Source organism: Scleropages formosus, chromosome 6, assembly GCF_900964775.1.
Source record: "Scleropages formosus chromosome 6, fSclFor1.1, whole genome shotgun sequence".
NCBI lineage: Eukaryota > Metazoa > Chordata > Actinopteri > Osteoglossiformes > Osteoglossidae > Scleropages > Scleropages formosus.
Genome location: NC_041811.1, coordinates 35317284 through 35329728, shown reverse-complemented (window position 1 = coordinate 35329728; position 12445 = coordinate 35317284). Strand labels below are relative to the sequence as shown.

General features: G+C 45.0%; 1 gene segment (V, D, J or C); it reads right to left on the bottom strand.

The window, feature by feature from the left end:
• Nucleotides 1-9833: 9833 nt before the first annotated feature.
• LOC114910735 (Ig lambda chain C region-like) lies at nt 9834-12086 on the bottom strand (the record flags this gene model as incomplete). The annotated part of the segment is given in 2 exon segments: nt 9834-10406; nt 12044-12086. Coding segments are annotated over 2 exon segments (360 nt in total), but the record flags the coding sequence as incomplete, so codon positions are not given.
• Between the last annotated feature and the right edge of the window lie 359 nt (nt 12087-12445).

Sequence of the window (12445 nt, the reverse complement as noted above, 5' to 3'; positions counted from 1 at the left end):
CACCCTAAGACTTATCTAGTATTTATTTGTTCATCTGACACTTTTCTCCAAATAAACTTACAATCATTCACCCATTTATAGTTAGGTTGTGTTACTAGAGCAGTTTAGAGTTAGTTTTTTAAGGGTATAAAAGCTGAAAGGGAGATTCCAACCTGCAACCTTCACATCCAAAAGCAGCACATTTTACCACTATACTAATAGCCACATGGAGAGTGCTGTTTATTTGACCTGAAGGAACAGAAACAATGGCCTTGAAGTGTAATTCTCTCATTTCTATAACTGTAAATGTGTGTTTTCATGTTTAATTTCCTCTCTCATATATTACCAATAAATTTCCTGCCCAGTTGTAAAATAATAAAAGAAATGAGAAAATTAATCTATTGGATATACATATATATATAATTTCCCCACTCGCCCCCTTTTGCGGGCAGTCTTACTCCTTCAAGCTCGGGTCCTCTACCAGAAGCCTGGGAGCTTGAGGGCTCTGCTCGGTATTTTAGCCGTTCCTAGGACCGCGCTCTTCTGGACAGAGATCTCGGATGTTGTTCCCGGGATCTGCCGGAGCCACTCTCCCAGCTTAGGGGTCACGGCCCCAAGTGTTCCGATTACCACGGGGACCACTGTCGCCTTCACCTTCCACATCTTTTCTAGCTCCTCTCTCAGTCCTTGGTATTTCTCAAGCTTCTCATGTTCTTTCATTCTGATGTTGCCATCGCTTGGGATGGCGACATCTATCACTACGGCTTTCTTCCTCTGTTTGTCCACCACTACTATGTCCGGCTGGTTAGCCATTACCAGTTTGTCAGTCTGGATCTGGAAGTCCCACAGGATCTTAGCTTGGTCATTCTCGACCACCCTTGGGGGTGTATCCCACTTTGATCTTGGGACTTCCAGCCCATACTCGGCACAGATGTTCCTGTACACTATGCCAGCCACTTGGTTATGGCGTTCCATGTATGCCTTGCCTACTAGCATCTTACACCCTGCTGTTATGTGCTGGATTGTCTCAGGGGCATCTTTGCACAGCCTGCACCTGGGGTCCTGCCTGGTGCGGGAGACCCCGGCCTCTATTGATCTTGTACTTAGAGCTTGTTCCTGTGCTGCTATGATTAGCGCCTCTGTGCTGTCTTTCAGTCCAGCTTTGTCCAGCCGCCGGTATGATTTTTCGATATCAGCCACTTCTTCAATCTGCCGGTGGTACATACCGTGTAGGGGTTTGTCCTTCCATGATGGTTCCTGTTCTTTCTCATCCTCCTTCTTGGGTTTCTGCTGCCTGAGGTATTCACTAAGTATCTCATCAGTCGGGGCCATCTTCCTGATGTAGTCAAGGATCTTTGTTGTTTCATCCTGGTTAGCAGCTCTGACGCTCACTAGTCCTCGACCTCCTTCTTTCCGCTTAGCGTACAGCTTCAGGGTGCTGGATTTGGGGTGAAACCCTCCATACATTGTCAGGAGCTTCCTTGTCTTGATGTCAGTGGCTTCTATCTCCTCTTTTGGCCACCTTATTATGCCAGCGGGGTATCTGATGACCGGCAGGGTGTAGGCGTTGATAGCCCGGACCTTGTTCTTCCCATTCAGCTGACTTCTCAGGACTTGCCTTACTCTCTGCAGGTATTTGGCGGTTGCTGCTTTCCTTGCGGCCTCTTCATGATTCCCATGCGCCTGCGGGATTCCAAGGTACTTGTAAATCCTGTTCAGGGAGGTTGCTGTGGTCTGCTCTTAGATCCACTAGCCACTGGGCTTTCTTGTTATGTGATGCCTCCTTCTCCCATATGTTTTTCCAGTTTTGCTCAGTCTCCAACCTTGGTGGGTCTGCTCTCATGTTATTACCCTGCCACTGAGAGTACACTTTGGATGGTTCTGTGGAGAACATCTGGTTTATTCTTCTGCCCTCTATCTCTCTTGTGTACCTCTTCAGGCGGTTAGCCAAGGCTGTGAGTCTTTGCTTGGCAGTTTCTAAGGCCTCAGGTATAGACAGCTTGCTGTACTTCTTAGGCATGGTCTTCACCACGCCTTTCTGCAGTTCCGATAGCTGGCTAACTTCCCTTTGTGCTGCCTTGATCTTTGCCTCTAGCCTTCTTTTCCATGGCGGATACAGCTTCTTATACTTGGTATTCATGTTGTATCCAAGCATCTCAAGGATTACTGTTGCTGTGTTGTACATCAGTTGGTTGGTCTCAGTGATGGTCACAATAGGGATTGTTCGTAGTGCTGCATTCACATCTTCTAGTAGACTTTCAGTAGGTACTTCCATCGGTCTTGGTAATCGGCCACAGGGGCTCCAGGTGTCCATCTTAGAATCAGAATCAGAATCAGAATCAGAACGAGCTTTATTGCCAAGTATGTTCCCACATACAAGGAATTTGTCTTGGTGACAGGAACTACCACAGCACAGACAGAATGACAGTGACAAGACACAGATGAGAAGATAGAGTATGTGAGCAAGGGATAAAAAATATTTAAAAATATAAGTACCCAATATACAAAAATAGTACAAAAATAGTCACTAGATACAAATGCAAGGGAGTGTAGGAGAAATGTGATAAATAGTTATAAATATAAATAGCATTATGTATTGCACGGTTTACTCTCTAGGGGAGAGATTTAGGTGTTCATGAGGTAGATGGCCTGAGGAAAGAAACTTTTCTTGTGCCTGGCTGTCCTGGTGCTCAGTGCTCTGTAGCGCTGGCCAGATGGCAAGGGTTCGAAGAGGAAGTGGCCTGGATGTGAGGGGTCTAGAATGATTTTGCTAGCCCTTTACTGACACTTGACGAGTGCAGTTCTTGGAGAGCTGGGGGGGATGTGCCGATGATTCTTCCAGCAGTCCGAACTATCCGCTGCAGTCTTCTGATGTCTGACTTCGTAGCTGAGCCGAACCAGACAGTTATAGAGGTGCAGAGGACGGACTCAATGACTGCAGAGTAGAATTGCAGCAGTAGCTCCTGTGGCAGGTTGAACTTCCTCAGCTGGCGAAGGAAGTATAACCTCTGCTGGGCCTTCTTCTCAATAGAGTCTATGTGGAACTCCCACTTCAGGTCCTGTGAGATGGTGGTGCCCAGGAACCTGAATGACTCCACTGTTGCCACAGTGCTGTTCATGATGGTGAGTGGGGATAATGCTGAGGTGTTTCTCCTGAAGTCTACGATCATCTCCACTGTTTTGAGCGTGTTCAGCTCCAGGTTGTTATGACTGCACCAGACAGCCAGCTCTTGGACCTCCTGTCTATAGGCAGACTCGTCGCCATTCCGGATGAGGCCGATGAGTATGGTGTCGTCTGCAAACTTCAGGAGTTTGACAGAGGGGTCTTTTGCGGTGCAGTCGTTGGTGTACAGGGAGAAGAGCAGTGGGGAGAGCACACATCCCTGGGGGGCTCCAGTACTGATTGTGCGAGTTTCGGATGAGAATTTTCCCAGCCTCACTATCTGCCGCCTGTCTGTCAGAAAGTTGGTGATCCACTGACAGATGGAGGTGGGCACGGAGAGTTGGGTTAATTTAGACAGGAGGAGGTGTGGGATGATGGTGTTGAAGGCTGAGCTGAAGTCCACGAACAGGATTCTCGCATAAGTCCCTGGTTTGTCCAGATGTTGCAGAATGTAGTGCAGTCCCATGTTGACTGCATCATCCACAGACCTGTTTGCTCGGTAAGCAAACTGCAAGGGGTCCAGCAAGGGTCCAGTGATGTCCTTCAGGTAGGCCAACACCAGTTTTTCAAGTGACTTCATGACCACAGATGTTAAGGCGACAGGTCTGTAGTCATTAAGTCCTGTGATTTTGGGTTTCTTTGGGATGGGGATGATGGTGGAGCGTTTGAAGCAGGAAGGAACTTTGCACAGTTCCATTGATCTGTTGAAGATCTTTATGAAGATAGGGACCAGCTGGTCAGCACAGGTTTTTAGGCAGGCCAATGAGACACCGTCTGGGCCTGGTGCTTTCCTTGTCTTCTGTTTGCGGAAGACCAGACACACCTCCTCTTCACAGATCAAAGGTGCAGGAGGGGGGAAGGTGGAGGTTACTGGAGGTGTTAATTGATTCGTGGAGAGAGGGTCTGAATGGGTGTGGGGTGTGAGACAGGGTTTGTAAAACCTGCAATAAAACTCATTCAAATCGTCGGCTAGTTGTTGAGTTGACACTGAGCTGGGGGATGGCGTCTTGTAATTGGTGATGTCTTTCAGGCCTTTTCCACACCAATGCAGGATCATTGGCTGAAAACTGTTTCTTCAGCTTTTCAGAGTAGTTTCTCTTAGCCACTCTGATCTCCTTTGCCAGTGTGTTTTTGGTCTGTTTATACAAGACTCCGTCCCCGTTCTTGTAGGCGTCTTCTTTGGCCCGATGAAGCTGTCTGAGTTTTGCAGTGAACCACGGTTTGTTGTTGTATGTTAAACGAGTCATGGTAGGGATGCACATATCCTCACAGAAACTGACATATGATGTTACAGAGTCTGTGAGCTCATCCAGATCGCTAGCAGCAGCCTCAAAAACACTCCAGTCAGTGCACTCGAAGCAGGCTTGTAAGTCCTGCTCTGCTTCCCCAGTCCATCTTTTAACAGTCCTTATTACAGGTTTAGCTGATTTCAGTTTCTGCCTGTAGGTCGGTATAAGATGAACCAGACAGTGATCAGAGAGCCCCAAAGCTGCCCGTGGAACAGAGTGGTATGCATCCTTTACTGTGGTGTAGCAGTGGTCCAAAATATTACTGTCTCTGGTGGGACATGTAACGTGCTGTCTGTATTTTGGCAGTTCATGGCAGAGATTTGTTTTATTAAAGTCCCCGAGAACGATTGTAACAGAGTCCGGGTGTTGTTGCTCTGTGTCAGTGATCTGGTCGCCCAGCTGTTGCAGCGCTGCGTTCACGCACGCTTGCGGTGGAATGTAAACGCTTACGAGGATGAACGAGGAAAACTCCTGCAGCGAGTAGAAAGGCTTCCAGTTGATGAAGAGCGCTTCTAGGTCGGGACAGCACATCTTCTTCAACGCTGTCACATCTGTACACCACCTTTCGTTGATGTAGAAGCATGTCCCACCGCCACGTGATTTCCCCGCTGATTCCGCGTCGCGATCCGCTCTGAACAGCTGGAAGCCCGGCAGATGTAGCGTGCTGTCCGGGATGGCTTCATTCAGCCAGGTTTCCGTGAAGCACACAGCAGCAGAGTTTAAAAAGTCCTTGTTTCTTTGGGACAGGAGGAAAAGTTCGTCCATTTTGTTGGGTAAGGAGCGAAGGTTCGCCAGATGGATACTAGGCAGCGCTGTTCTAAAGCCGCGCTTTCGGAGCTTGACTAGCGCGCCGGTTCGCTTTCCACGCTTGCGCGTCTTGGAGCGCTTGAGCGGCGCCGCTGCACCTCCAACTACAAACAATGTCCAGCAAAACGTCAGAATAGTCGAAAACCGGTAAAATGTCGGGTGGTGTGTACTGCCGAATGTTCAGCAGTTCGTCCCTGGTAAAACTGATTGTCGGAGTATAACTAAAGACAGGGCAAACTAACAAAAACAGTAAAACAACTGTGGAGCTCCACACCGAGGCGGCCATCCGCGGCGCCATCATGAGCCATCAAGCTTAGCCATGATCTTATCTCTTAGGTCAGCTGCTCTTGCATTCAGCTTACAAGGGCTCATTGTTCTTGGGGCTTGGTACCCAATCTCGGAGTGTGGGGATGATGATATCTCCCACCTGACCTGTCCTGGCTCCCCCTTGCCGTAACATTTGTGTTATACCTCATCAATCTCTAGTTGTGATAGCAGTTGTTTCTTGCAGATGTTGTAACACTGAGCTACTAGTTGTTTAGGCATTAGTCTTGATGTTGGGTTTCAAAGTATCCATAGGTCACACATCCTCTTCATGTAACTCCTTTCACTAGGGTAACTTGTGTAGTAGCATTTCAACAGTTCCCTATTCTCATCTCTTGTCCATGCATGCCTTGTTCTAGTTCCAGTAGCCCACTATATATATATAACTGTCACGTCCACACCCGCACCGCAATCAACAGCACTGGATGCCAGTGAAGCACCTGATGACAATCAGAGCACTCGACTTTGAAAGACCCTCCTCAGGCCCTTTGCACTTTCAGAATCACATTGAGACAAGTGTCCCCCTTTCTGCCGATGTCCCAGTCTCCTTGGACCCTCGTCCCTCTTCTTCGTTCCCTGCCTTTTGACCTTCACCTTGCCCCCTGACTTTGTCTACGTATCGTCGCTCCCACTTTAACCACCAACTTACCGACTCCTCACCTGTCCCTAACAACGAGAACTCGCCTGAATTCTCAGTTCCTGACAAACAATCTTGCACTTGGGTCCAGCCTTCCCTGCAGCCTCGGTTCCGCATGACAATAACAAATGTGTTTATTTTGATTTCTGTTACTGTGATGGTCAGTGTCACAATTTAATGGTGACTCTACAAGAACAGATAAAACAATAAACTCGCTACCAGCTTCACTGGAGTGTAACATATATTTAGTTGTTTGTAGTTTATTAATTCTTCAGTAAATTGAAATTATGTTTTCATCTGTACTCTACATTGAGTACAGTCCACTCGTAGAGGAGATGTATTTCACTTCACTTTGAGAGTCACATTCAGGTTCCAAATGGACACAGAGGTGACAAATGCACATTATTTTAATATAAATATATATATATATATATTAATGATAAAAGATTTATTAAGAGATGATGAAAATACACAAAGTGTAAAATCCAAACTCTAAAGTCTGCATTTTACACTGAACTGAAAACTGTCTCGAATTCAGGGCCGTTTCCTGCTATAAGCGGAACAAACGGTTCCTTTGGAGTCCAAAGCCGCTGGGGACACCCATGACTTTACATTTACATTTACATTTATTTATTCAGCAGACACTTTTCGCTGAAGCAATGTACATCTCATAGAAAATACAATGTGTTCATTACATTAGGAGAAAACAAGACACTTAGATGCAGACGCATGATTGTAAGTACAGTTTGTTTGTTTCTTTCCACCATATGAACCAATGCTCATCACACAAGTAGGTGCATAAAACTTTATCTAAGTATCCATGATTCCGAATCACCTTTACAATAACTTTTTTTTTTTTGAGATATATAAACATTTAAGTTATAACACAGGAGGAGCCGCATAAGGTTTATCCGGGGCTTCATCTGAATTTTATAAAGCATGAACATTTACACCTAACATGAACTTAAGAGATCATGGCAAAGTGAGTTTTAAAGACTCAAAGAGTTGAGTTTTAAAACTCTTTTTTTAAGAAAATTTGGACAGAGATTCAGCAGTTCTGAGTGACGGGGGAAGTCGTTAAACCACAACTGAGCCAGAAGCGAGAACCTCCGTGCTTTACCTTTCGTACGCGGGACCAGCAAGTGGGCAGATGTGGAAGAGCGTAGCAGTCTGGTTGGGGTGAAGTGAATGATCAAGTCCTGTACATACCTGGTAGCAGTTCTACTTATGCATTTGTCGGCCATTACCAGGGTCTTAAGTTAGATTTCTCAGAAAAATGGTCAGTTCAGTACATGGTTCTGGTGAAAGTTTTTAAAAAACATTATATCCATTTCATTTTTTTTAGAAGTTCAAAAACTCTTTTTTTTCTCTAAGATAACTTTCTGTTATTTGACCCATCTCAGTAATTTCATCAGAACAATCTAGGATGAGTACCTCACTCAAGGGTACAACAGCTGGAGGTGGGATTTAAACCTGCAACTTTTACATCCAAAAGGAGCAGCTCTAACCACTACACTACCAGCCACCTCTGCTCATTTCTCTTGTATTTTATCTTTTTCTTTGTTAAAATGTTTTACCGGTCAAAATTAAGGGAAGGGCTCCTTCTATGAAGTTTTCATTCCATGGATGGGCACCAAAGTACGATATTTCTTAGGCCCCCAAACGGGCCTGCTGAAACTTATAGAATACACCAAAACTTTAACCACAGACACAGAATGAAGAGGAAATCATAATGTACTTTACTGTGAAAAACACTGTGAATAATTTCTGTGAATGATTCCTATTAGTAGAGGGCGCGGTGGCGCACAGTGGGTTGGCCCGGGTCCTGCTCTTCAGTGGGTATGCGGTTCGAGTCCCGCTTGGGGTGCTGTACGATGGACTGGCGTCCCGTCCTGGGTGTGTCCCCTCCCCCTCTGGCCTTACGCCCTATGTTACCGGGTAGGCTCCGGTTCCCCGTATGGGATAAGCGGTTCTGAAAATGTGTGTGATTCCTATTATAGTCACTGGACTCTAAGGAAATTGTACAACTTATAAACCAAAAGCACTGAAAATAGCTGCAGTTGAACCAATGAGAAAAAACTTAATCATCATCTAACTTGATTCCATTTCTTCTTCTGCTGATAATGACTGATATCTGCCCCCCCCAACACACACACACACACACACACACACACACCTGCCTCAGCGCAGGGTATTTCAGGCAGTGAAACCGCACCAAGAACCGTTGGGCTGAAACTGACATTTGCATGGGCAGGACGCTTCTGCTGCTCCCAGAATAGAGCAGGCAAATGTGCCCCCGTCCCCAGGGGGCTGCTGTGAGGTGGGGGCTTACGGTAAATCAAGAGACACCAGAAAGAATCATCTGACCCTTTACATGGAGTTTGAGTCAACTTGTACTTCCATTTCTGTGTGTGTCTGTGCAGCACAGAGCATGATGTAGTTCACGTAAAACTCTTTGTCTTTCTTCAGCTCACAGTTGTTACAGTAGTTAGAGCAGGAAGGGACAATCAGTGCAGTATTTTCCTTTACGCTCATAGAACAGAAACACTAAACGTAGGTTATGCAGCACTTGTCTGAACACTTTTTTGACGTGTTAAAGAGAGGCTCAAGAGACACTCAGGACCAAACGTTCAAGAAACCATTATGTTTTCATGATCTTTTCACATGTGTGTGAGTCCCCATGATTTAGGGATTCTCCTCCTTCCCTGTCAGTGTGGGGTCACAGGGAGCTGCTGTCTCTCACACTGAACACACATTTATTGCAACTAGTTTTATTGTTTGTGTAAAGGAAACACAAATAGAAACTGACTGTAAATGTATGTAAAAATCTGCAGAATATTATTGTAGATGATAAACAGAATTTATTATGACAATGGGGGGGTGCGGTGGCGTAGTGGGTTGGACCGCAGTCCTGCTGTCCGGTGGGTCTGGGGTTCGAGTCCCGCTTGGGGTACCTTGCGACGGACTGGCATCCCGTCCTGGGTGTGTCCCCTCCCCCTCCGGCCTTACGCCTTGTGTTGCCAGGTAGGCTCCGGTTCCCTGTGACCCCATATGGGACAAGCAGCTCTGAAGGTGTGCGTGCGTGTGTATTATGACAATAGCAGTCGTGTGTGTGTGTGTGTGTGTGTGTGTGTGTGTCATTATGGTAACAGGCAAACAGTTTCAGTTTGATATACATCATCCGTTAAATAATGAAACATTTTCCTTGAAGGAAGACAAAGTGTATTAAATGACAGAAAGATTTTTATTTCGCTTACTTTTCTTTAAATATAAATTTTCATTGAATTAATACATGGGGGTGCGGTGGCGCAGTGGGTTGGACCACAGTCCTGCTGTCCGGTGGGTCTGGGGTTCGAGTCCCGCTTGGGGTGCCTTGCGACGGACTGGCGTCCCGTCCTGGGTGTGTTCCCTCCCCCTCTGGCCTTACGCCCCTGTGTTCCCGGGTAGGCTCCGGTTCCCCGTGACCCTGTATGGGACAAGCAGCTCTGAAAATGTGTGTGTGTGAATTAATACATTTCCTTGTACTTTCTATGCCTTCTTTGCGAACAGGACTGTGCTCATCATTTGAAATGAACACTTATATTACAGTTCATGTGACACAATATGTATTAATAAGGGAAACAACAACTGCGTATTTGATTCAATAAACGTTTATTATTCTCAGCTGCATTTCAGACGTCACTCAAGCACAAGATCACACAGTGTAACACACCAATAATCTAATACAGAACAGGAGCAGAGGACACACTGGATAATACTGAGAAGCTCAAGGTAAAGGGTCTCACATATATAGTGGAGCAAAGCACATTATTAACCTCTATGTTACTAGTTACGAAAACAGTAAGAGTGGAGTAGAGCACAGAGTAAAAACACAGTAATGAGACGCCCATCTACACGGGGCAGTCGGCTCTCTTCATCGTCTCCAGAACTGGAGTCTGGGAGCCCTGAGTGGCCTTGCAGACCACCGTGCCCGCCTTCGTCCACTCGTCCGCAGGGAGGGTCAGCGTGCTGCTCCAGCTGTACTTGCCGTCCTTGTCCAGGAGTCCGCGGCTCGCGTCCCCAGGCTTGGTCCTGCCGTCCACCGTCCACTCCAGCTTCCAGTCGGAGGGGAAGCCCTTGTTGGCCAGACACGTCAGCGTGGCCTTGTTCTTACCGGACACCTCTTGACTGGACGGGGGCAGGACCGTGAGGACGGGGGCAGCGTTGCCTAGGAGACGGCAGAGGTCAGAGGTCAGAGAGAGGGCAGCGAGTGGACGGAACACCTTTAACAGCGGACATCGCATTGTGTCTCATCACCTGTACGTAGCGGAGGAGGAAAAGAGCTGTTAGTTAACGCTCAGAGGAGGAATGTATAGGCAGTTTAAAAATGTAGCCCACAGTATGTATGAGGTGTATCATAATGTGCCATTAATACAAGAGAACGGATCCTTTAGAGTCATTTTTACCTCTGCAGCTCAGTGCTACAAATGTATCTCTTTTCCACCCTTCTGGACATGTTCATACAGCCCTTCCGTACACTGCTTTTCTTCATTTTATAACACACTGATCGATTTGTAACAGTGTATCAGTGATGGACTGAATTCAGCTCAAAGTCAAGACAACTGGATGCATATTGAATTAAAGACCATGGAAAACTGCGCGTCAGTTATTTATCACATTGTTTGTATTATTTTCATCTTATTTATTACTGACAGCTGAAAAATAAACATTAATTCGGAGGAACAAATAATGAATTTATAAAACAGAAAAAACAGAAGAAACAATTTTTTACAGGTTTAAATGGAAATCAGAAAATCTGTAGTGAGCAAACAACACAGTAAAAGACGCTTTTCTCGCATTTTATCGTTATTTATCGCATTTATTATGTATTTATCGTTGTTTTCTCTGTTGCTGTCAATATTTCGAACATCATTTGAAACTGTTGTAACCAAACCAAGGTACAGTGTAACGACTTTGAAAAGAGCTGGAAACACTCTGTTGAAACATGATTTTTACAGGTTTAAATGTAAATCAGAAAATCTGTGAACAGAGTAAAAGACGCTTATCGCCATATTAATTATCTTTATTTATCGCATTTATTTTTATTTACCGTTGTTATCTATGAGTTGTCAACATTTTGCAACATCAATGATTTGAAGCTCTTTTTCCAAACGTTCAGTACAACGACTTTGAGTGAAACAGCTGAAAACACACAAGTGAGACACTCAGCTGAAGAATATAAATGTACGAAGGGAATAAAACGAGTTACATTCATTACTTTACAGTGTTCAGGATATAATGCAGAAAAAGGTTCTTACTTCCAACTTCCAGCCTGGTTCCTCCGCCGAAAGTGACCCACAGTGATTCAGAGCCTATTCGTGCTCGTACAAAAACCTCCACAGCGCCCAGTGTACCGTCAATATACCGTGTTTACCGGCATTTCATGGTAAATACTAATTTAGTCTCATGTCGGGTATCTTCAAGAAAAGAATCGCAGCGGTGTGTCCATGACTGATGTGAAAAGGAACTTTTACAATAAAATGTATCGCACCGCCAGATCCCCTATGGGGCTCTTTTCTACTGACAAGTTTATTTTTAGTTTTCTGACGAAATGAAGCGAAAAAGACAAACAAGAAAAAAAAAAAGGAACATATTGTCCGAATAAGGAAAAGTTTACACAAATAATTAAAACCCTAAGCAAAATGTTTCTTAGAAAACATCTGGTAGGAGCACATTAGACAATGAATATGAAGTATAAATATGACAATATATACAGTGAAGCAGAGAACAAAGGAAAAGCACATAAAAAGTATCAGTGCAGAGCTTTGATGTCGATGGTATTGAGTTAAAAGATGAAATACTTACTGCCAACTTCCAGTTTGGTGCCGCTACCAAAAGTCCACCACAGTGAGTGAAAGTCATTGAGGGGCTGTACAAAAAGTCCTGTGAGACACCAGTGTGTCTCTCACTGCTCACCGTGGATTATTGTCATGATCAAACACACAGCACCACTGAACACACCTTTACACCAAAGACTCCACTATTGCATATTTTAATCAGTTATTTGGAATTTTTCTCTTATTTTTTATGTTTATTTCATATTTTATTTTGTAAAATTGAGAAGCTGAATGTTAAATAGCAGCAATAACTTTTGAGTGATCAATATCAGACTATGCAACAAAACAAGACCCTCTCAAACCAATGGTCTCTAAACTCATATCATGTCCATATCACGACCCCAAGGGCGAAATCCCTGATGTCCAGCAT